Genomic DNA, 26,301 nt, shown 5'->3' on the forward strand with positions numbered 1-26,301 from the left:
CTTAGTCTCATTGAGCTGTGAGTTGGAGTGGTCTGTTTCAGGGTGATGACAGGAAAAAGCTGAGTGTGAGTTTTGGGAAGGTAGGGACTATATTTACTCAGCTTTGCACCTCTAGTGCCTGAACATAGTGTTTTATACTTTGTAAAGTTTTGTGGAAATGAAAAGAAAGAAGAAAAGGAAAGGTGTGAAGTGAAGTGGAACTAAATGGAGTGCAGGTAGGGAGAGGGGAATGGAACAGAATGGAGTGACATGGAAAGTCTGGAGTGGAGCACAGCAGAGGGGACCACAGTAGCGTGGAGAGAAGTGGAACTGGGAGAGTGGAAAGAAATGCTGGGAACTGAGCAGACTGAAGTGATATCAATTGTTGTCCATTTGGGCTGAAAATAACCCTTTGACTGTCGATACCCAGGTGTGCCCAGGTGTGATGTTCATACTGAGTAGCCATGCTTTTTATTGCCTAAGTGTTTCATTCATCAGCTAATTCTCCAGTTCCCTTCATCCCTTCTTTTTCCCTCATTTCATCTCTTACTCACCATTCTGCTCTCCACCCTCTCCCCAACACACAAACACACACATGAAAGTGTAAGAGAAAAAAAGAGGAGGAGGCAATGATGGCTGCTCAATTTAGTGACTGGAAAATGTTCAGCCACTCAACAAATACTTCCTGAGAACTGAGCTAGTGTCAGAACACACAGTGTGGGAGAACTCAGGCTTTGAGGCCAAAGCCCTGACTCTGCCTCGGACCAGGGCAAGTTAGTTAAACTCTCTAAGCCACAGTTTCCTCATCTGCAACATGGAATCTTCATCTCTGAGAGCTGTTGCAAGGAATGAGAGAGATAATGCATGTGAAATGCTTACTATGGTACCTGTTTCCTAGTAAGCATTTAAGAAATAATAGCTGATATTGCTATTCTTTACTAGGACACAAAGATGAAGGACAAAATTGTTGCCCTGAAGGAACTCACCACCTGCCAAGGTGTTAAGGGAAATAGAGATTTACGCAGGCTTTTATGGAATACAAAACATAGGGGCCTGACTGGTGTGGAGGTTTCAGGGATGTCTTCTGGAGAAGGGAATATCTGAACTGAACTTAAAGAAGTATAGGAATTAACCAAATAAAAGGTGGGAGAGAAGGCATGGGGGGAAGTGGGAGAGGTGAAGGAGCTGGGACAAGGTAGGACGAAAAGTTGGTGGTTCCAATTTTTACCTAAAATTAGCATTCTAAAGAAACTTGGAGGATTTTATTATTCCAGACCAATCATGCATTCCATACTCATTTATTGAGCACCTACCATTTGGCAGACATTGTGGAGGATATGAAAATAAATAATAAGGAGCATATTATAGAATCACACATAGAGCACAGTGTAGTCAAAATCATTGAGTGTAAGATCAGTGCTCTGCTAAGAATGTAGAAAAAGCAGATGTATAAGACCCCTGTAGCAATCCCCCCACATACAGGAGCTGAATGTACGTTGAGGAAGACTTCAAATACATGTTTTCAAATGCATTCTTCATCCAGAAACACTCATTAATTCCCACTCACTATTTTAATTAGTGACACTATTAAATCATCTGTCATTCCTTTTGTTCCCATAAATATGTAGCACCAGGTACAATTTAGAACACAACCAGAGATAGAAATCTAGACAAAAAAACAATAACAACCGAAATGCTAAGATTTTATGTTTGGAAATGCTACGTCATTACCACTAATTAACACTAGTGGAAATAAATTAACATCTGTTTAGTGACCACAATGTTCTAAACCCACAATCAAGGGCTGAGTTGGGGTTGAAACTTGGGATTGGGAGTGGAAAGCAGAGATGTCACAGAACACCTCCAAAGAGAAATTGTCACGTAGTTCTGTCTTTCCTTCCATCAGGAGTCACTTTGAGTAATGAGAAAGAAAACATAAAGAGATGTTATACAGTACCTGCAAAAAAGAGAATCTAGGGAATAAAAATAAGGTTTGTCCAGGAACTATGCTAAGCACTTTCATATACTCTGGGAGGTGGGCACTTGTATCCATTTTCCATCACTGTGTAGAAAACCTCCCCAAAACTTAGTGGTTTAAAACAATGATGGTTTACAATTTCTTATGACTTTGTTGGCTGGGTGGGTGGTTCCTCTGCTGGTTTCTCGTAGGCTCATTCTTACAGCTGCTTTCAGCTAGGAGGGTCAGCTGAGCTAAAAGATTCACAATACCTCACCTGCATGACTGTCAGTCAATGCTGGCTGTTGACTGGAGCATCTAGGTTCTCCTCCACATGGGCTCTCATCCTCCACTAGGCTACACCAACTTCCTTTTCATGCTGATTTAGGGCAGTTTCGCAAAGGTAGAAGCTGCAAACCCCTTGAGGCCTAGGCTCTAGAATCACACATCACTTCTGCCACATGCTATTGGTCAATGCAAATCACAAGCCAGGCCAGATTCAGGGGGTGGGGAAATAAACTTCACCTCTCGATGGGAGGAGCTGCAAAGTCACATTGCAAAGGGGCACACATATGGGGTGGGAGGAATTGGTGACCATTAAACAATTTACCATAGTATCATCATCACCATCATCATCATCATCATCAGTCTCTTTTGCAGATGCTTACCTGAATCTTAAAGGGGTTAAAGACTTGACTAAGGTCAAATGACTAGGGAGTGACAGCAAGAAGAGTACACACACACACAAACACACATACACACACACAAACACCTAGTCACCTTATTCTTTTACATAGAACAGCTGTTAATAAAGGTAAACGACAAGGAGGACATGACGTGAAATCCAGCAATCACTCTTCTTTTATGCTACTGCAAAATTTTTCTAAGTTGACTCTTTGGGGAGTAGAATATTCCCTGCCTTTCTTCTGCTTCCTCTTCTTTCTCACAGCCTTACCTGCCAGTGTGAATCGTCTGACTCTGGAAGGCTGTGTACTTGGACCAGTCCTCAGCCTCAAAACTCTGTAGTCTCTCTCTCGCTACTCCACCACCATTCTTACACATTAAATGAATTAACACATCTCATATGCTTAGAAGAGTGTCTGGAAGATAGTAAAGTAGTGTTTAATTAATGTTAGCTACTGTTGTTATTATTGTCACCATTATGAATAGTATTATGTGGCTGTGTGTGTCTTTACAAGGACTGTCAGTGGAACAGGAAGCTTGTCTATAGTATGAGTCAGGCAATACCTAGTTAGTGGTTCTGCAAGTATGGATCCCACATCCAGAACTTATTAGAAATGCAACCACTTGCGCCCTACCCTAGACCTACAGAATCAGAAACTCTGGGTGTAGAGGCCCTAACAATCCATGTTTTAATAAATCCTCCAAGTCAAATTGATGCCCTTTTAAGTTTGAGAATTACTAATCTAGATAAATTTGGTCCCTGGCCCACAATATCTCCCCTATGGATTTCCAGATGCCTGCATCTCCCACCATTGTTGGCACTTTGATGCACTGTCTTAAGGAGGAACAGGAGAAAGATGGTGCTATAAAACCAAGTAGCAGAAATTAATTTGTCTAATTATAACCTCTTCCTATGACTTTGTAGAGGATACATTCTGTAAGGAATGGGGCCGAGTGTAGGCAAGTGGAGCCTGGGATGATAGGGCACTACTGCTAGTCCCTGGGGTCTTTGTGTTAATTAGAAAAAGATGCCTCCAGGCACACAGTGCCACCAAGAGTGCACAAGACTTGGCAGTGGAATGTGGGTTGGCTTGCAGCCCCCACAAACACCAGGTATCTCTGCACACAATCTACACAAAGACGTACCATGTCCTTGTGCACAGGCCCAGTTGTAGATCAAGCTAGATGCACGGGTCAAGTATGTGCCCTGCATATACCAGCCATTCCCTGTGGGTGAAGTAAGACGGGCATAGCTGCAGGCAGCTGCAAGCCAATCTGTTGGGGGATCTGAGCGATGGGGTGCAGGAAGAAGAGTTGGCCTCCAAAGAGAGGGTAAAAGGGTGAGGCTTAGACTTCACTTTGTCTTCAAATCCTGACTAGCCCCCATCTGCTGTTTGAGCAGTGCATTCAGTAGAGGTCCTGTCTAGATCCCCTCTTGGCCATGTGACCTGAGTACAGGTGTTTGATGCAGAGGTAAAGAGCTAGGGCTCTTGTGTCAGAGAAACCTGGTTACTCAACTCAAGTCATACAAGCTTCTTCTTTAAAATAGGGATAATTATGGTTACTCTACCTCAAGCTCACAAGACAAGTTGTAAGGATTCAAATCTCACTGTGCTTAGGACGTTAGCTATACATGATAAGTATTCAATAATGTTAGCAATTAATACTAGCTTCTCCTTGTTTTTGCTTCATCATTCCTACCTCTCTACTTCATAGGATTGTAAAAACCACATGAGCTAACATACTATGTGAAAATCCTTTTAAAGGAATAAAATGCTAAGCATGCATTAAAATGTTACTGGCTGGTTTTGATTCTGTACATGTCTATTAATCTTATTTGGAGGTGCACCTCCTTCTTGCCCTGGCCTGGGAGAGGGACTGCATTTCCTCAGTTCATGAATAGCCTTTGTGGTGCTAGTCCAGCCTTTCACAGTTCTGTGTTTCCTTCCATTTAGCCTTCAAAGAGATCACGGCCCAGTGTGAATCTCCAAATAAATGAGAAGGAAAATGCAGAAAACACCCCCTTTCCCCCACCCCCTGCAAGTCTGGGATAACTTCCTTTACTGGATCACTTAAAGTATGCAGGGGAGACACCCCACTGTCACCACTGTTCTGTGGCAAGAACTAAAGATGGGACAATATTGCCCTTTACTGAGGCAAATGCTTAGAGGGGGAAGTGCAAAGATTTGAGGGGAAAAACCCAAAACAAAACCAAACAAGCAAACCATCCCCTGATCACTCTTTATGACTCTGACTGTCTAGCACAATTGGGATAAAATATAAACAAATTATGCTACAAAAAAAAAAACAAAAAAATGCAGGGGAGTAACATATTGTGGAAGGGATATGTTTTTCAAGACCCTAATTGATAATTAGCATTACTCAAGCCTATTTCTGACACGGGCTGCAGTTTTCTTGGTTCGCCAGCTAAAGTGAATTACCGTGTGCGAATAGCATAAACACGGTTTACAATTCATTCAACCCCTCCAGCCTTAAAATCTCTAGGGTTTTTCTTTTACTTTCTTTTAGTTATGGTTGATTTGCTTTGCTTTCCATTGTGTACACAAAAAGACTTCGTTGATATTTTGTCACAATGTAAATCATATGCACATAAAATGCAACCACAAAACAGAACACACATGTTGGAACGGGCTCTTCAATATGCCAGTATTTCTCCAGTACATTGGTCTCCCTGGGCAGATAAGGTGTACCCCAGACAAGGTCTGATGCAGTGGAGAGAGAGTGGCAAAGGAAAAGGAAAACGAGATCAAAGGAGAGGCAAGAACGTGCTTATTGAGAGAGGAAACCTGTGGCTTTCGGCCCTGGCCACACAAAATGTCAGGATCACCTGGGAGACTTTTTGAAATGCAGATTCTAAGATTCCCCCTCAGACCTACTGAATCAGAATTTACTGAGGTAGGACCTCAGCAACTATACTGTGAAAATCCCCTAGAGTAATTTTAATGTGCAATTAGGTTTGCTATCCATTACAGAATAATTGAATAATCACCCTGTTAAGAAAAACATAGAAAGCAAGAAAAGAGAGGAAATGCTGCTCAGGATGTATAAACTAAATCTAGTCACAAGGAAACATCAGACAAATTCACATGGGAAGATGCTATAGAAATAACCAACCTGTATCATTCAGAAAGGTCGATGTCATAAAGGTCATTTTAAAAGACTGAGGTATAGTCCCAGATTAAAGAACATTAAGTGACTTGACAACTAAATGCAGTACAGGATCCTGGACTGGATCCTCTACTGGAAGGAAAACAAAAAAAAATACTACAAAGGACATTCTTGAGACCATTGACAAAACTGAAATACAGGCTTAAATATGGATTTAAGTATTGCATCAATTTTGAATTTCCTGATTTTGACAACTTCACTGAGATTTAGTGTAATTAAGATATAAATGCTTAATTCAGGATATATGCAACCTATTCTGAAATGTTTGAGTAAAAATATTAAATATGGAGAAAGAAAGAGAGAATGATAAAGCAAATGCGGCAGAAGTTTAAAAAACAAACAGACTGGTGGGTCTGGGTAAGGGTGCGTGGAAGTACTTGGTACAATTCTTATGACTTACCCGTACATTTAAAATTATTTCAAAATTTAAGTTCCAAAAATGAAAAGAGTAGAGGAGAAGTTTTCTTAAGGGCTTCCAGAAGGTAGAATGCTCAAGAAATGCCACTAACTTAGGGATAGACCAGTGGCTCAGACATTCTAAGATCTGTCTTCTTCAAGGACCTGGGGGAGAGCAAATACTGGAGAGAGATGATGACAACTCTGCAAGAAAGAGCAGTAAAGCCAAGCGTCAGAACTGGCAGGTGATAAGTATGAAGATAAAGAATTCTGGAAGAAACTGCTAAGTGCTCTAAATATCTGTAGTTTGCCCCCGCTACAAATGAGGTGCACCCTCGTATCCCACTCACAGAATAATAGTTTTTGAAACCCAGTTATTGTGAAGTATAATTAGAAATAACTGAAAGGAGAAATGCTATGAATTCCAGGAGCTGTCTTTGAAGTAAAAAATCCTTTTCCATTTTTCCCACACTTTGGGGGAGCTGGTAGTGGATTACCAACATTGCTAAGTCCAGATCCCCCTGCTGGGGAACATTCTATGTGGGAGCTGCAGGTACCTATTTTTCCATCAGAGCTCTTCTTGCTTTGGATCCCTACTAGATCTGGACCATTGAACACACCCCATGTGTGTAGCTTTAATAGATGCCTGCTGTTTATCTGGGTGTCTATGAATACTTGCATTTGCACCTCTTACTGCAGGACTCTATTTCCAGCCCAGAACAGAGCTGCAGAGAGGGTACTTCAAGTGTGTGCCTTGCTAATAGCTTTGACCTTTGTGGCCGGAATGACAACAGCAGGAGTGACTTTCTGATTGTTGAGAAGGACTAGATCGTAGATGGAGTCAGGGTCTTTCCATTTGAAACAAGGGCCGCTTGGACTATAGTTTATCCTAAGGCTTAGGTGTTAGGTATGAGATTCTGTGATGCTAAGGGTTCCAAGTCTGCACTGGGAGCAGCTGAAGAATACAATTTCTTTTAAGATTTACACGTACTCAGCCATGCTTTTGCTTAGTGGTGGGAATGTGAATGTTTACTCTGTCAATACATAAGTAGACATTGAGTCTCCATGACCTGGGGAATGTGAGGAGATGATGAAAAGCTGTGACTCCTTCCTTCAAGGGGTCTATAATCTAGCTGATGGTTTTAGCATTACATTTTGAAAAACATGATAGGATCCTTTGATCTTCCACTTTGATCACTGTCAGCCTCAACATTCAAGGGTCTCTGAGATGCTGTGTGTCTGCCTCATCCAGCAGAGAAGGGCAGGGTGAGGGAGCTGTGTAGAATTAGACCTGACCAAGAGGCAAACAGAATGTGGACCCAGCATGGCTAGAGCTTTCAATTTTTTAAAAAAGAAGTCAAAATCCAGATTTTTTGTTTTACATGTAAAATATCCTAATTTTCTCAATATTAAATACTTATCCCAATTTTTAAAACAATGTCAAGATCTCACTATGAAAGCTAAAAATGGTACCTGTGTTAGCCAAATAGGAAGCCCCCTGTTTTCAACCTCCAGAGAATTCGTGGAAAATAAAGTTCTAGCAACGTGATACACAGAATAAAAAGAAATCAGTCTTTACCCTCCACTCATCGCTATAGAGATGAAATGGATGATCTTTTGCTTTTGTTTTCCTCTTCTTTAAAGCCAATGTTATCTCAAGCCAAGTTTTTTGTGCTGTGGAAATCGTGACCTAGCTCCCCAAACCCTAACATGCAGCAGCCACACCCATACATACTGCCCCACCATAAGCACTCAGGCCTTGGCTTGGTCAGTCTGTGAGCATGGGGTGGTAGGGACTGCGGAGTGAACGAAAGCGCAGCAGAAGCACTTGAGGTTGAACAAGTGATTTGTTTACAGTCACATCTGGTTTTTATTTGGCTATGACAAAAGCTATGCAAAGCCCATTTCCTCCAGATTAAAAAAAAATAAAGAAGTGGGGGAGGGGAAGAGGGTGAGAAATTGGTGTAGAAAAAAAAAATACCAGGAAACCTTAGAGATGTGTTTGAGAGACAGTGGAGCCTGCTATTAGAGAAATATCCGGCACTCCCACCCCTCCCTTCCAGTATTTAAAAAAATCTTGGCACAGGCAACAGACTGAGCAGCCTGAAATGTCTTTGGTGTTGATCTACTGAAGAGTTTCTCTTGGGTACAAGATTGAAAGCAATGATAATGTATTGTCACTTGATGTTCTCAGAAAGCCACTCTTATCCATGGACTTTGTCATTCCCTAGTATTACTTCTTATTCAGCATCCATGATTTATTTTAATATTATTCATATTACTACTAATAATCATAATACCTAACATTTATTAAGCCCTTTAGCCAGGAACTGTGCTATGCATATAACATGTACCTTCTCATTTAATGCTTACAACCACCCTCCACATGCTTTTATTACTTCCATTTTCCTGGAGACTTGTGATCTAGGAAGTTTAGCTAGAAAGAGCCCTTGGAATATAAGTATCCCAAACTGTATCTCTAAATACAAAATAGGATGGTCATGATCTTTAAAAAAAACCAAAAAACTTCTTATTAAATCTATATTTCCTTACATTTTAATGTACTCCTTTTTAAATGCATGGCACCTACTACAGGATAAAATTATATTCAGAAGTAGAAAAGAATTTGCCATCTTGTAATTGTTTTTAACAATTCTCCTGATTGCTGTGCTCTCTTCTTTTAAAAAATATCTGGGAAAAAGAGTAAGATTTGCATAACAAAAGTACTTCCTAGGAGGGAAGTCTTATGTCTAGCATTTATTAAGTTTGCTGCATATTGATCCTTTTTTCTTTAACAAACACACTTTATTTTTAATGAGAAGTTATAAATATCAAAATACGCATATGATATAAAGATCTCCAATATTGTTAAATGACACATTCTAAAATTGTTAAAGACCTTCTAAATCACCTGCATAGCTTCTTATAACCAGAGAGCTCTGTGAGAGTTAAGAGAAAAAGAACAAGATATTAACTCTCCTGAATATAAAACAATGTCTAGTACAGGGTTTAGGGTACAATCTGAGGCTTTGTTTGGAATTTGAATAGCTCTTTCTCACCAACTAGAACAGAAGGGCTTGTTAAAACACAGATATTGGGCTCTACCTTTAGCGTTTCTGATTCCTTATGTCTGTGGTGCGACCCTATAATTTGCATTTCTAGCAAGTTCTCTGATGATGCTAATGCCACACATCAAGAAGCACTGTCCTGAAGGATACCCCCACCCTCCTCCTCCTACTCCTCCCTTCACCGTCCCTCCACTCTTATCTTTTCCTATCTTTTTCTCTTTCCCTTCAAAATCAATCTTCTCTTCCTCTTTTTTATTCCTTTGCTCTTCCCTCTTTTTTCTCTTCTCTTTTCCTCCTTCTCTTCCAGAATGGTATTTGAAGCATCCAGCAGGACCGTGGTTAGAAGAACTTGTTTAGAGTATTTGTTTAAGTAACAATATTTACTGAACAGCTACAAAGATCATTCATTCATTCAACAAATATTTGTTGAGACTCTACTATATGCCAAGCCCTGTGTTAGAAGAGCAAGACTCTGCCCTAAAGGAATTCCCCATATGACCTAAAGACCTTCCCCATATGACCAGGGAAGACAAATATTTAAATAATTAAATTATTACCAAATGTCATTAACGCTCTGAATTAAGCAAATGTGTTGCTACGATGAAGAGGAATAAAGAGATTTTTTTTTCCTGTGAGATCAGAAAGGACCTAGCCCCACGGGGTTGTATTTGAAACCTGAAATATGAAAGGCAGATAGCCAAGCAGATGGCCTGGGGAGGAATGGTCCAAGAAGAGGAAATGGCAGGCACAAAGGCTCTGGGACAGGAAAAAGTCAGCTCCATAGGTGTGCCTCCAAAATTTAAGCCAGAATCTGGCAGGTAGTAGGTGCCCAGTCAATATTTGCTGAATGCATGAGTAAAGGGTCTGGATGAGGACCATGACATTTAGGTCAAGGGTGAGGAGTTTGAATTAACTTCGCCAATCCTCTCTGCCCTCCCTTCATCCACCCAGTACCACCTCCCAGCTTGTCCCTACACCCAGTTCAAACCCTGGTCTAAAAGAGCATTTTCTCAAACAGCAGCTCCTGGACCCCTGATGATCAATTGTATTATTCAACAGCTATGTTCACAATGTGACAATATGGATGCTTTCAGCCATGAATCCATAACTAATAATTATGTTAGTTATAACATAATTATTCATTAATTGCTATGACAAATTTTTTAAGACAGCTGTTTATTCAGTCATGTCTAATCAAATGCAGCTCCACCCTTCCTATGTAGCCTGGGAAAGGTTTCCTAGAGGCAAGGAGAAGAGGTTGTCCCCTGAAATCGTACAGAGTGGTGGATCCCAAATTCCTGGAATGCAGTAACTTCTAAAGCAAATGCAGTTGTCAGTATGCAGGATAAATAGGCTTAAAAGAAGTTGAGGAATTCTAAACAAAGATGAGAACAAAGAACAAAATGAAATCAATTTATTTATACTTTATACAGGAGTTTCAAATAACTCTTCTTAGAAAAGATGGTATCTGGCAGCTTTTCCCAGTCCCACACTTTCTTGAATCTATTAGAATCCTCCCTGATTTCTCATATTTATATACATACTTTTAAAAGGAAAAATGCAATCAGTAAAAGCCTGAGTTTAAAGTTTCCTTCTTGTTTCATAGTATGCTACTTCTTATGGGTTATTTAGGATCCACTAATTATTTGGGAGCTCTGCTGTTAGCCTTAAGATTCTCCATAAAAAGATCTAGTAGTTATATACCTTTGGAAAAGAAATGCTTATGACTATAGGTCCTTTCCTTCATGTATTGCTATGATTCTTCATATACATTGAGTATATTAAAACAGACAAAAGGCATATGATTATAAATGTATATGTTCTTCTTTGAGAGATGAAAAATAATTGTATTTAAAGAAATCACTTCTTTTCCTAATTTCTGTTCCCAAGGGCATATTAGCAGATCATTGTTAATGGCATAGAATTTGGAAGCATCTAAACTGTGTTATTTTGAGGATATTTTGATATTGCCCTGTTTGATTGGCCCTCTTCATTTTTTTTTTTTTTTTTTTTTTTTTTTTTTTTTTTTTTTGTACATTTGCCTCCATTTTAAAGAAGGACTTTTAGGCAGTATATTGTAAATAAACGATATCTCTAAAATTAACCGATAGGGTCCAGTATGTTGGTGGCTTGTAGTGTTTAAAAAAATGTTTGGGAAGCTTGGAGGAGATGGGGTTTATTAAAGTTTTCCACAGAGGAGAGAAAGGTACCTATTCCATGAGGGTACATCAAAAAGTTCATGTAAAGAATCATATCATCTTTCAGTTCTATTTTTCCAAGAACTTTCTGAAGTGCCCTTGTATTTAAGTGAGAAGATTCTAAATCTGAGGGCTGACTGGTGGGAAAAAACTTAAAACCCCAATGAAAAAAGACAAAGAGAAGGACAAGCAGCAGAAGTTAGTAAGTAGGACCTACGTAAAAAAATAAATTTAAAAGGGGACAAAAAAAAATGATTTGGAAGCAATATATTACTAGGCAAACTGACACTGGTACAACACATTAAAGTGTACAAAGATGCTTTAATGTATGCTCTTATTTATTCATAATAGCTCTATGAAGTCTTTAGAGTAGGTATTATTCCAGTTTTACAGCTGAGGAAGTCACATTGTTTCTGAATTTAGCAAGACAAGAAAACCGATAACGTTGAAAAGAAATAAAGCTGGCCAAAAAAAAAAAAAAAAAAGACTGCTGTGTAAAGGCTGAAGGCAGCCCAAGCCTGTAATAAGGCTTGCAGTATCTAATGGAAGGGGCTGTCTCTGATGAGGCTGAAAGGTACACCAGGCTCAAAGCTATTGAACTTGTGGGCAAAGTACAGAAAGTTAAAGATCGTTAGTAAGACAGGTGATCTGGGCAGAGAAATGGGGAAGATGCCATTTTCTCAGAAATACACAGATGTTTTAGGTTTGACCTTCTTAAGTGTTTGCTAACTTAAAGGGAGATTTCGTATCTCTGGTCTAGCTGTAGATCAAAAACCCATAGAATCTCTGAAGGGGAAGAAACTTCATTTTTTCATTAAGACATTTTTTTAAAAAACATGTTTTCTAAAAAAAAAAAAATTGAAACAATTTTTACTTTTTCCTACTTTTCCTCAAAGTAGATACAGTAGATATAGTAGCCAATAATATAGTTTAATGTATAAGCTGTCTATTTGAAAAAGAAGGGAATAGATCATCCTTCCCACTGACTTGAAAATGAAAAGATGGAATCTCATCTCTTTTGGCAGTAGCCCTGCCCCCCCCCCCAAAGCAATCAGAAATTATAAAAGTTGTTACAATATTTGGCTATTTTTGCACCTGTGTACAATTAAATATTTTTGCTCTTCAGTTATTGGGACCTTCTATAAAATCAATTTTCAGATACATAATCATTCAGGTACTGAGGAAGTTCCTAAACAGAATAAAGTTAGTGCTGAAAACGAAGTGCCATTTCTTTGTAAATTTGTGGGGAGCTGAGCCATCAATAATATTTTCCACAAACAAAAGTTTATATTGCTTTCTGCTATTGCTTGGACAGTTATGGATGAAATGGCTTTAATTACTGGATGGTCAGTGATGAAACTGCTTTGCTGTGGGTTGAACAATTGGTGGTGATTTTGTAGGTTGTTGGTTAGCAGTGTTTGCATAAAAAGGGAAAGCGAATGGGAGGGGGAAAAAAGGCCATGTTGACAGTGGGCTCCTTTTGGGGTCTTTTTCTCTTGCTGGTGTCAAGGCGATGCGCGTTGGGACAGATGAGTGCTTTGAGGTGAGAAGGGCAAAAGCACTCTAATAAAAGGCTTCAGGAAAGACCGTAGGCGATCTAGGGAAGTGTGCTGCGGTCAAGTTTAATCCTGGGAAAAGAGGCCCTGGAGAAAGCAGATGTGGAAGATAGGAAGGAAGATAGGGAGGGGGCGACTTTGGGTGTGGGGGGGAGGCAGGGGGCGGGGAGGGGGGCTGGAAAGTGAGAGGGAGCAGGCATAGCTGTAGCGAAGACGACAGGGTCGAGGAACACGGAGTGGGGGGAAGTGAAAGTCCAGGAGGCGGGGGAGGCAGAGCCCGCGGGCGCAGACGGGACCCCCCAGGGCAGCGGGGGCAGCGGAGGCAGCCTGGCCCGCCTCGGGCCCCCTTGGCAGCATCAGGCGTTGGCTCCTCGGGGCTCCCTCCCTCGCCGGCACATTGTTCCTTTGCCGGGAGACGAGGAAATTGCCTTTTGATTGCGGAAGTCCGCGGACGGGGCTCGGGGCGAGGCAGCGCGGGTCAGAATGGCAGCGTGGGAAGGGCGGCGCGCTGCCTGCCCCCCGCCGCCTCCCGCGTCCGCAGCCCGCCCGGGGCGACAGCAGCAGTGGCGGCGGTGGCGGCGGTGGCCGCGGCGGCCCCTGCGCGTCGCCCGCCCCGAGGGAAGCGCGCTGCGACCGCGGGGCGCGCTCAGCGCGCGCAACAAGTGGCCCCCGCGCCGGGCCTCGGGCCGCCCAGCGCCCAGCCCCTCTGTGTCGTCTGGGTCTTAAGCCCTGAGCGCGATGCTGAGCCATGGAGCCCGGTTGTCCTGGTGGGTCGCACTGAGCCTGCTGCGGGTGAGTGGCCCGAGGAGGGGTCGGGGCCTGATGCGCCCCCTCCCTGCTGACAACCACATTCTCACTCCACTTTCCTGTCTCCCGAGTTGTGCTTTGGAGAGGGAGGTGGCAAAACCTCTTTCACACCCTGGGGAAGAACGATCCTCTTCTGAGCCCCCACCCAGGGCTGACAGCTAGTCCTGCTGTCAAGGCAAAAGGCCACCTTCTCTCTCCAGATGCTTCAGAGGGAGAGCAGCTAGGGAGAAAGGTGCCATCCGCCTACCCCACGGGCCTTTTCTCGGGCTGGAGGGCAAAGGGATGGGCTGAGGCTGGCAGCAAAGGGTGAGGAGAGGCGGCTTGGGAGCTTGCTGTGGACACGTCCCCGGGCGGTGCAGACTGCGGGCTTAAACTGTTGTCTCTGATTCCTTTTGCAGACTGCACTGGCGGAGCCAGCGAGATGTAACGTCACCCAGACGGAGTCCAGGGTCTCCAGCTGGTCCGTGTCTATCCAGTGGAAAACTTTGGGATCACCCTGTAACTTTAGCCTCGTCTACAGCAGTGATTCCTCGAGAGCTGAGTGGTGCCACCCCGTTCGGATAGACAACACCACCTATGGGTGTGACCCCAAGGATTTACAAGCGGGAACCGTCTATAACTTCACGATTGTGTCTCTGGATGGAGAAGAGACGGTTGTGGTCTTGCAAACAGGTAAAGGGTAACAGGTGCATTTGGATGGCCAGCCCGCTCCGAGTTGAGCCCTGCCTTTTCAATCTGACGTTTCATTTGAGTTCCAGGCATACAAAAAAAATAAAAATAAAGGTAAAAATACCTGTGAAGATAAATATTAACAAAGATTCTGGTCTCCTCAGATCTATCCAGAAGCAGCTTGATTGCCTTTCGGAGACTCCCTTAGTGCTGAAAACAGTAGACTAGCCACTGGGGGGGTGGGGGGCTACTGTGGAGGGAATTTGTAGACAGTGATGCGGTTTCAGCCTCCATCACCTTAATTGTCAAACCCTGGAATAATTTTAAGTACATGATTTTAGAATAAATAATGGAAGGGCCATGGTTAGGGGTAAGCCTTTCCTCAAATTAGTTTTATTTTTAGAACCAGGACATAAAATCTTCAGAAATAGAATAGAGCCATTCATAGGGGGAAATTAGAAAAGTCTCTTAAAGTGAGGGTGCAAAAATTATTTTGTATTTTTTCAGTAACTAAGCATAATATCAGAAAACGTCCTTTGGTTACTCTGTACCCCAAATCAATTGTTTTCTTTGCATTTTGAGTAAAGCCTTCCATATGCATGTGGTAACTGTTTGTCTTTCCCGCCTCAGTTTTCTTATCTGTAAAATGGGAGTGTTAGACTAGGTCATTCAGGTCCAAGTTCTTAGCAAGCGCCAACCGTTTTGTAATGTGTGTCGCCTCATTTAATCCTCACAGACGCCCTCAGATGTATTCTAAATTCTCTAATGACTGATGTTTTATGACTTTATTATTAGTGCTTAACATTATCTCTATTCGTTGCAATAGTGAAACCTTACTTTCATCCAGAAATTCAAATTTAAGTGAAAAATTCTGAAAGTTAAATTTAGAAATATATTGTCCTTACTATTCCTTCACATTTCTACCTAAGCAAAGATCATTTCTTCAGCTACAGTTCTTTGAAGAGGTGTTAGAACTTTCAGTTCAAAGGGCAGTTACAGTAGGGTCAGGGAATTTAACTGGGCTCATGTAATAAGTCAACTAAATATTAATTCTCCTATTTTTTCACAAAAAAAATTCAGAATGCCCAACTACATCACTTGACTTACCTCAGATCTTACATGAAACTTTTAGGTAATTTCTGAGATTTGCAAGAACTTAACTTGAAAAGAGAAACCACTTGTTAAGAATCTGGTTGTTTTTTATATGGAATCAAACAGAGACTTTAATCAACCACATAATTAGAACATTTTACTGCAGTTTAAGTGGCTGTGTTTTTAGTCATAATGTTGTTGGTTTCATGGGATTTGTGGACAGTTCTGTGAACACTTACATTGTTAATACTGTGAAATTTATAACATAGAACTACCGGATGTGTTAATTACATTTGAAAAGGTGTCTGGCCAACTTGGGTGTATGTCCAATGGAGCAGAGCAATTTGTAGAAATAGGTGAGCTTTCAGAAGCTTGTTGGAGAAAAGTTGAAGACCCTTCAGAAGCCAAAATACAGTCGTTTAACACAGAGGATTTACTTTTTGGAAAAAGCTGTCATGGAAAAGGACTTCACTGTGGGTGTTACTAATTAAAATAGGCTTTGAATTTAATTATGCAGATAGGTGTTTCAAGTCCAGAGGCATTTACGAAATGTAAGAAATATTTGCTTTTTATTGACTATTTTGAGTAAAACAAGACTTTATCAGCATCTACAATATGTTAGTATTCAGGGTTCTCATCAATTTTCTTAAGGAGATACTTATTACAGATATTTCTTATCACAGATTTTATGAGCTTCGTGTTAGATGTGAAGAATGAAAATTGCAGGTGGTATTTGTATAAAGATGATTTTTCTATGCTTACTTGTAGGATGGTATAACCCTTCTCAGGATATTCTACATTTTTTAAATAAAAATTTTATTTGAATAATTTTTTTAATTAAGGTATTTTAAAAATCATTTCAGGGAGCATTTTTTTAGTTGGTTGTACCTATTTATTTGTCAGTAGTACTTTCTATATTTTAAAGACATATATGAATTGTTCATTTAGTTAAGAGAAAATATTACTATCCCTTTATATTGACTGCTAGACTACAAAGATGAGCTCCATAAATCATGTTTTACTGTTATTAAAGCAACACCAAATAGTATAATATTAAATCTGAGACAAAACTTCAAACAAAAAAATTCATTTAAAATGTGTGTGCTTTCCTTATTTTGTTTTGCCTGTCTTATCGGTCTAGAATGAAATAGAATGAGAGCAAGGCATGATTTGGATAGATACATAATAGTTGCCTAGACGACCTTTGTATCATTCCAACTATGATTTGTCTGTCTGATTGTTTTTTCCTGATAAATTGTCTAAAATAGCTAGTTATTTTAGTGTCATGTAGATGTGATCTTCAGGATGAAAAAAAATTTGATTAAATAGGTAATATTTTAGCAAGTGTCAGTGTCCACTCCAGATTGAAAATCAGAATAGAAAAACAGGGGCATTCAAATTCAGTTCAGCAGACATTTATCAAGAATGATGCACAGGGAACTATGCCAGGTAGTGATTGGTGAACTTATAAAGATGTCAAACAGAAAGCAGTCCCCACCCTTGCAGTCTTGTGCAGAGGTGGGGGAAGGTTATGATGAAGGTGACAATGGAGCTTTACCACATCTTTCCTGGATGAGGACTTTGCCCTGCCTTGTGTATGCCATGCTTTCGTAACCATAGAGGGAAAGATATTTGGCAATTCTCAGGTCTGTGTAATCATTCAATGGTCAATGCAACAAGAATATCCTTTGAAAGCCAAATTATGTAGTTGTGAATTCATCAGAAATAAGACAATGAACATACCAGATAGTGAATAACTTGGCACTTTTGAGAGACTGTTCTGAGAGTCTAGAGCAGAGGTCATAAACTGTGGTAGCGTCTGGGGATGTCTAGTTGTCTAAATAATAGCTATGTTCTGTTTGGCTCATGTAGTGTTTCTGAAAAAATTCAAATTATTTCACCAGCATTAGAAATGAAAAATTCAAATAAAAACCCAAATGTATAAGTTCTCTTAATATTTTGGAAGATTTAGCAAAACTGTCTGCCTAGAAGTCTCTAGAGCGGAGCTATGCCTTCTTCTTTTAGATACCAATTCACTGGAATATCACTATTTATTTCCTTACCAGAATGCATTCTAAGGACATTTGAATTTGTGACTTCTATTTTAGTGTTTGCCTTTAGAACTTCTGTGGGGGTGGGGCATTTATTTGTCCAGCAATAGGTAGGCTTTTAGTACCTAAAATGACATCTAGCACATAGTAGATATTCAATAACTATTGATTAAATGGAGGGATAGATGGATGGATGGATGGATGGATAGATAGACAGATGGATAGACAGACAGACAGATGGATGGATGGATGTAGATGTGAATGAATAAAATTAATTCATTAATGTGCATATACTAAAAATATGCTCTATTCTCCTTGGGTTATGGGTAAGTTATGGAGCCCAGCCAAAGAAGTAGTGTAGATGTAGAAAACTTTACCTGTAGGAAGAATATCTTAATAGCATTTGCCCTCTTGTTAGTCAGTTTCTGCTACTTAGTAGTCAGAAAAAAGGGCAAAAAAAAAAAAAAAGGAAGGAAGGAAAGAAAACCTCAAATTATTTTAATTATTTTGATATAGCTAATTTCTTTGTTTTTAATAAAAAGTACATTAGGGACTTTATCAAATCACCATATCAGCTATTATTTTCACTTCAAAATGTTACTTATTTTGTTAGTTTGCTAGGACTGCCATAACAAAATTCTACACAGACTAGGTGCCTTAAACAACAGAAATTTATTTTCTCACAATCCTCGAAGCTAGAAGGCCCAGGTCAAAGTGAAAGCATCTGCAGGTTTGGTTTCTTTTGAGGCCTCTCTCATTGGCTTGCAGACGGACACCTTCTTGCTTTGTCTCTATGTGTTCATCCCTCTGACTGTGTTGTTTGTGTCCTAATCTCTTCTTAGAGGGACTCCAGTCATATTGGCTTAGGGCCCACTCTAATAGCCCCATTTTAACTTAATCAGCTCTTTGAAGGTCCTATCTCCAAATACTCTCACATTCTGAGGTACTGGGTTTTAGAGATTCAACATATGAATTTGGTAGGAACACGTTTAGCCCATAACACTTACATAGCTTTAAACATAGGCCATTATTTCACAATAATATGTCTAAGTTAATTGCATCAAAATCTCTTGCAGAGCTTATTATAGAAACATATTCCTGGTTTCTACCTTACATGGAATGAATTAGTGAATTAGGGAATCTGCATTTTAAACAAATATCAAAGTGAATCAGTGCACACAGAAGTTCAAGAGCTAATGACGTAATTTTTCTATTGTTTGTTGGTTAAATCTATAATGCCTAGGAATATTTAATATCTTTCCCAGAAAAAAATACACTAATATTTGTTTTGTGCTATTGTAGCATATAAAACACTTTCACCTATTGTATTTAGTAGGTAAGTATATAAAATATATATCACACTGACCATATATTATTTAATTTTACCCTCATGGCAGCCCTGTGGAGGGGTTACCGTGAAGGGAAGTTGCGCAGTGGTTAAGAGCTGAGTTCTGAAGGCAGGCTGCCTCCCCAGCTTACTAGCCACTTGTTTTGGGGCAACTTACTTAACCCCTCCAGGGTTGTTTCCTAATCTATAAAGTGGGGATGATCGTAGTAATTATGCCTGCTTCATAAGGTTGCTGTGAGGTTTTAATTGGTTCTTACATAAAGTCTGGAATCGTTTTTTTTTTTTTTTAACTATTATTATTTTCATGTTGGAGATGAGATTGATCTTCATAAGAACTAACTGATCATTTTCAGAAATCCAGATGGATAGAGCCAGAACTTGAGCCCTGGTTTACTGGCTCCAACGTCAATATTCTTTCCACTACTCTGAAGAAAGGATATTATTTTTAAGTTGATATTTGTTCTCTCAAATTACCACATGATATTTTATCACATTTCAAGTCAACTTTTAAAGAGGACAAAATATATTACAGAATATTTTAAATCTATATGTACTTAGCCTATACAAGGGTGGAGTAATGATTAAAAATGCGTTTTAGAGTGAAGAAATTGTGGTCCACTGTTGATATTCAATTGCGTTGAGCTTTTGGTGATAGGCTTTGGTATTTAGCAATCAGCCATTTGTAGTCTATTGGTTTCAGGAATTGGTTTCAGGAATTTTAAGGTCGAGCTGAGCTGCGTATATGGAACGAACCAACCCAGTTCTCTGAAATTGATCTTCCTTTGTGTGCTTAGGAATCTTCCTCTATTAGTCTGTCTTCTGTTGGTGGGCATGGCATACTGCACATTAGCTAGAAAGAAATAAAATCTAATTTCTCCAGACAGAATGAGAGAAGAATGAAGAAAAATTGTTTTTCCTTCCATTTTCAGATACCAATCAGCTGGAATCCCCCTGGGGGATAAAGGATAATACTGATACATTTTTGACCTTGTAGGTAGAAATCAAGCCCATTCTATGTGTATGAATGTATACAGATGAAGATGTATTTATGCCCCTAAACATATCATATGCAACTAAAATTAACATGGCAGGTATACTTATAGACTTCCAAGGGATTTTTGTTTTCGATTTTGTTTTTATATATGGAAAAACTCAAACACATAAAAAAGTAAAAAGAATAGCATAATGAACTACCATGTACTCACCTACCTTCAGTAATTACCAATTTATGGCCATTTTTGTTTCATCTATACCCCCGCCTATTCTTCCACTGCAATCCAAGTCATCATTATCTAACTTTATTGATACATATTTCAGTCTGCATCTCTGAAAGATAAGGATATTTTAACATAACCATAACATAATTATCATATCTAATATTAACAACAATTCCTTAATATCTAGATGTCCAGGTTTGGAAGTACACTTCAAGTGATAGTTCATTAATTTCTACATGAGAGGGCTTTTGAGCAGCAATCTCATTAGAAGAGGGGGCCGGGTACTTCTCTTTATATTGCATTCACGTAGCACTTTAGATAATATTGAAAAAGCTTCAGTTGATACCAAAAGATTTGGGATGGGACCGCTGAAGGATATCATGGGGATGAGGGTGCAGCAGTCTCTGTAAGTTGTATCCTCAGTACTGACATGGTTCTCTAAGATTCACTGGAAGTGAGCTTTGGAGTGCTTTAGCTCAAACTGCTTTCTCACTCTTCAATGCCCTTCTTTGTGATTTTTAAGTCCCACTTGACCTTCCAAACTTATTCAAATTATCTTTCATGAAGTTCACCTCTGAGACCTCAGCCCTTGGATTACATTCTCCATTTTGCATATTTAGCATTGATGTTGGCTTATGTTACTATTAACGGCAAAAGTAGCAGCAACAGTCATGCCAACTCCGTTTACTGAATATCCACCAGGTGCCAGGGCTGTATTTCACACTTTACCTCCATTTACCTCTTAACACTTACAACTTGGTAAAGTAGGTATTATTAGTCCAATGTTACAAATAAGGAAACTGAGGATAAAGGAAGCTAAGCAACTTGCCTAAAGCTACCCTTGTTGTAAGTGACTGTGTTGGGAATTGAACCTAGGCCTAAGTCTGACATCAAACTTGACGTCCCTGATAATTCATCTTTCTGTTTGCCCTTTTCACATATGTCTTAACTCCCTGAGTAGATTGTAGACTCTCAGAGTACCAGCCTCTACCTACTTATATACCTAGTGCTTAATATGATCACCAGCAAAATACCATGTTAGACTTCACTGTTGTTAATGATGAGAAAAATGATTGTCAAAACTGCTTCAATTTCCCTTTTGAGATTATTAAAACATTGAAAGTCCCTTAGTGGCTGAATTTTATATCTAGTGTATAAAGATGTTAAATCTACTGCACAGCAACATGATGTGTTAGCATAATACAGTACATCCTCTTTAAAGTAAGCCAGAAAACTGACTATAGTCAGATAACAGCAATAACAAAGTAAGTAAAGGACATTACCTCTCTAGAAATGCAATTAATTAACTGGAGGTTACGAGCAATTCCTTTTCCATTTTGTTTTTCTTCTCATTTTCAAAAACTTTCACCAAGGGATAGTTTGGGATTTTGCTCCACTCCCACCCTGATTTCCGTAGATAATCTCCAATTATTTTAAATAAATAGTTGATGTTTACTTCATTTTATATAAAGTATAACATAAATACAGCTTCCAATCAAGCTTCCTAACCACCCTTCTTCTAACTAGAAGGATTGATTACCCAATTTCTGTAAAGACACAAAAATGGACTCTGTGATTACTAGAAAGATCTCTTGGGTTGGAGTTAGACAGTGGTTGGGATAAGGTTGGGAAGGGGTATAAAATCCAGCTTGAGAATACCTTGAGTGCCTATAAAGGAACTTAGACTTTATCCTGAAATGGGAACTCTTGAAAAGTTCTCGATGTGTCAAGGAGGATGACGATGATAGATGGGAGAGATGTACAAAGAAGTTATTTGGCAATAGTGGAGGAAAGATAGAAAATAAGGAATATGCCTAGAAAACTCTTGAAATAATCCAGCTCAAGGTGATGAGACCCAATAAAAGCAATAAAAGTAAGGGGGAAAAGGAACAGACAAGAAAAACATCATTTTAAAAAGATCAAGGGAACTTTCATGTCCACAGAATAAGATTTAGCTGACATTGCTGCTGTTATTAATTTTGACTACGCCACAATATCCAAACCACCAGTTGAAAAATTCTCTAAATTTGCCTGTCATTTTCCATAGACATCTATTTTGATTTTCTGTTATTAAACTGAATATGCAACTCATGACATCATTCCCCATACTGGGACAGCTGAGGTGTGCTAGAAAGAACACTCAGTTTGGCGCCAGGTAATAGAAGCTCAGCTATACTACCTGTTACCTATACAACAAGAGCAAGTCATTTAATGTCTCTGAGCCCCTATTCCAACACTGAAAACTATCAGAACGCACACTGTAAACTATCGGATCCTCCACAGATATAATGTGGTGCCATTATGCCTTCAAGAAAAGCTTTTAGCACCACCCGTAGATTGGCTGCACTCTTGTTATGATGTTAAATTTAATACAAGCACTTCAAATTTTAAACAGTCTAGAAATTCCTATATCAATAAGTACTAATGTTTTAATGACCACGTTCTAGCAAAAAAAATTAAGAAGCAAATGTTATTTACATTATAAATATAACTTTCTACCCCGTACTGGCCAGCCACCAAAAAAAAGTAAATAAATAAATATAAATTTCTCCCTCATTCTATACATCATATTTTTTAAAATGGAAAAAATAATTCATTTTGGTTGAGGAGTTTTGCAAAACTTTGTCTTTTCCTTTGAGAACAGAAAAATTGGGTTGACATTGAGGCTACCTGTGGAATCCTGGGGCTTCCTGATGCTGGTTAGTTTCGTTCATGTATATCAGATGAATACTGCAGAACTTTGCATCTAGCATTTCATGTTTCAGGTCTGTCTGGAACCAAGAAATAGAAGGATGTTTTAAATTTATGGCTAATGAAAAATTTGGATATAGTGATCAAGTTTAAAGTATTGATTTATGGTTTTTGACAGTTCTCATATTTTTTAATACTTCACTGGTTATTATGTGCATGAGAAAGATGAGTGGAAAAATCAAAGAGTCTATAAATGCACACATAGGTGCATTGATGCCTCTAACCATGAGCATAAATTGCGTAAGTCAAGTAGGGTTTTTTAATTACATGTGATCTGTCACATGATCAGATGACAGGTATCTACATTTTTGAGTAGCATTAAAAATCTCTCTCTCTCTCTCTCTCTCTCTATATATATATGCATACACACATACACACACATATGTATGTAATTAGCACCCCAATAGAAGTATTTAATTTGTATCTAGTAAATATTAAAAACTATTTTTCATACAGCAGAATTTTCATTGTGCTTAGATTAAAAAGAAGTCTGAAAACTATTTAATTTCTGCAGCATGCATAGCAATAGTGGACAACTGCCAGCAAAAGGCTTTATCACAGTATAAATGGGGTTTTAAGTGTTTGTTTCCAGTGCAGGTTCTCGAAGCCCAGGCACTTCCCAGTCTCATTGTTCCTTTGTTCTAGCGGATGTATGAAGGATTGACTGTTTTGTTTTCTGGCTCAGAGAGATTAGATAAAGTCTGCATTTCTGAACTTCGCCCTCTAGGCACGCAACCATAAAATTCATTTTCTATATCTCATATTTCACAGATTATATATGTTTAGATTATACTGATCATAACATCATTTTTTTAAACCTTTATCTGGCTTGGTAGTAGATATATATGACAGTATTGATCCCTTTTGAACTATTACTGGAAACAACTGTCCCTCTCATCCCTGTCCTTAAAATGCCACTTCAGCAAAAAAGCATCATCTCAGTTGGGTGTGACAGCATTGTTCTTGAGTTTCACTGGCTATTAGAATCTCATGGTACTAAAGTGCCTTATTGTTGCCAGGCAACAAAACTTTCTGTGAGAGGAAATTATCTTTTACTTACAGCATCCTTAATTATAGGCTCTTATGTAGGATAGAAAATTTAAATAATATTGCCCCCCACAAAAAAAAACTACTGTTTTTCTTCAGAACTTATAAATAAGAATCATCTTGAGAATTTTTTATTTGATCTTAAGAGTTAGAAAGTTAGTTCAGAGAATAAACTGATAAGATTTTATCAAGGCTCTCTTATGAAGAAGGCAATTAAGGTATTATCCGTTAAGTTCCAAATTTTTTTTCTTTCCACTTGTGCCTCCATTTTCTCAGTAATTCAGAGGGAAATTTTTTTTTATAATCAAGTAGACAGAAATAAATTTATGTTATTGAGTGCCCATTGCATGCCAGGTGAAGTCTCCTCTATACCTTGTTGCTTCTCAAAACCCCCTTGGAGCACAGGTATTGTTATACTCCCCAGACAGGTGGGAAAATGGGGGCTTAGATAGGTTAAGTAATGTGCCCAAGGTCTCATGACTGATAAGTGATGGAGCCGAGATTTGAATTCAGTTGTGTGTGACTCCAAAGCCCACACTCTCTACCATTACATCTCACTGCTTCTGTGGCAATATCTTCTCCTGATTGCAGGAATAATAATAATAATGATGATAGTAATAATAATAGCTGACATTGAACACCTACTACATGCCAGATACTGTTCTAAGTTCTTTTCATGTAATATTCAAATTAATCTTCATAACAGTTTTATTAAAAAGATAGTAGTATTATCAGCATTGCAGCCATGTGACAACTGAAGCACAGGGAGGTTAAGGAATTTCCCAAAGTGCACAGCTACCAAGGAGGAGAGCCAGATTCAAGTCCAGGCTGTCACACTTCAGAACCTATGCTCCTCGGGAGAAACAAAGGGCTGGGCTTTGGCATGAGCCATGCAACTATGTCCTCCAAATTCACCTGTGCTTTGGCCTTTCTGTCAATTGTATTAGTTATGCTACGTCAGCTTACTTGTCAGCTAACATTTATATTATTCATTAGTTATCGAGTCTATAAAATGCTATGTGGCATATTTAATACTTGCTGTATGATGTACTCATATAAATCCTAGCATAAAACACAAAGACATTAGATTTTATAGGCTGTGTGAAGCCTATGGTGTCTATTGGTCACCCATAAATATTCTTATAAGCTGTCTGTCCATAATTGTCTTTTGAATATATAGTAACACTATCTTATTTCTTTTTGTATTTATGTTAATCACAAGAGAACATCTTAAAACATATACTGTTCTAATAAGGTCTGGAATACCTAGGGCTGTCTTGTGAACAAGGTATAGTCTACCAAGAGGTGGATAAGAATTGAGGTCTCAGTAGTCATGCCACTAAAACAACTGACCTGACCCTTAAGAATTGATCTCCAGTATCTTGATCCCACTTTCTAGACCAAGAACCATGCAGGATTTCTGGAAATTCCTCATATGTAGACATGACTCAATCATTCTACTCTCAGCATTCAGAGTAGGGACAGCCTCAGGTTCCACTCCCTACTGTACCAAAAGAATGGTTGCTCACTAAATGCAGTTGACCTAATCTCTAACCCAGAGATCTGCTCTTCATCCTATTTCAAGTTCAACAATGGAAATTCAACACAGGCAAGCAGGATTCTTCAAACTTAACCATGACTTTGAGAGTTTAAGTGAAGTGGACAGCTGGGTGCAAGACTTCCCCATTCCTACCCACTCTGTGGGCTCTGGAAGTTCCAAAATGCCCCAGAACTGAGATTTTTAAAAATTTAAAGATGTGGGGAATCCCAGCCACTGGGAGAATCCATTTTGGTGAGCAACCTTACCTTAGGTTCATAATCAGATCTGTATCTTTTGTGGTTGTCTAATATCTAAAAACCACCCAAAGTTATATATGCTTGACACCAACAATACACAACCTAGAAAAAACTTCAGTAAAAATTTCAAGTTATTCTTAGTATCTATATTTTCGGTTGGGATCTTAAGTATTTATTCAAGCACAGCCTGGATGTTTGTCAGTGTTTGAAAGGTTTGCTAAATTTGCAAACCAAAGAAAACACAACCTTGCCTGGATTTTCAAGATCAGAGCTACATTAACATGAAAGATTTATTAGAAAAAGGAACTCACATGACTAGTAACTAAGTGAGGTTTTTTGAAAATGAAATGATACATTTGGAAGTGAAGCAAAATGCCAGTTGTTTCAAAGGCAGCAGATTCTTTAAGCTTTTAAGGAAAATGTATCTGGATTGCAGCAAAATAAGCAGTTACTTGCAAAAGTCCTTAAGCCATGTTTTCTTTCTTGGTATTTGCC

At 39.1% G+C, this 26,301-nt stretch overlaps 1 protein-coding gene across 2 annotated transcripts in view; it reads left to right on the forward strand.

Moving 5' to 3' along the window:
* The window catches only part of PTPRB (protein tyrosine phosphatase receptor type B), a 111,623-nt gene that overhangs the window by 14,025 nt on the left and 71,297 nt on the right, over positions 1-26,301 (forward strand). Inside the window, exons 1-2 of one of the 2 annotated variants that reach the window (XM_063074621.1) lie at positions 13,766-13,819; positions 14,233-14,506. In XM_063074621.1, the coding sequence (XP_062930691.1) occupies positions 13,766-13,819; positions 14,233-14,506 (328 nt within the window). Of the gene's footprint in view, positions 1-13,765; positions 13,820-14,232; positions 14,507-26,301 lie in introns of those variants that run through there. The other variant, XM_063074620.1, reaches the window with a different exon arrangement.

Source organism: Cynocephalus volans, chromosome 12, assembly GCF_027409185.1.
Source record: "Cynocephalus volans isolate mCynVol1 chromosome 12, mCynVol1.pri, whole genome shotgun sequence".
Taxonomy (NCBI): Eukaryota; Metazoa; Chordata; class Mammalia; order Dermoptera; family Cynocephalidae; genus Cynocephalus; species Cynocephalus volans.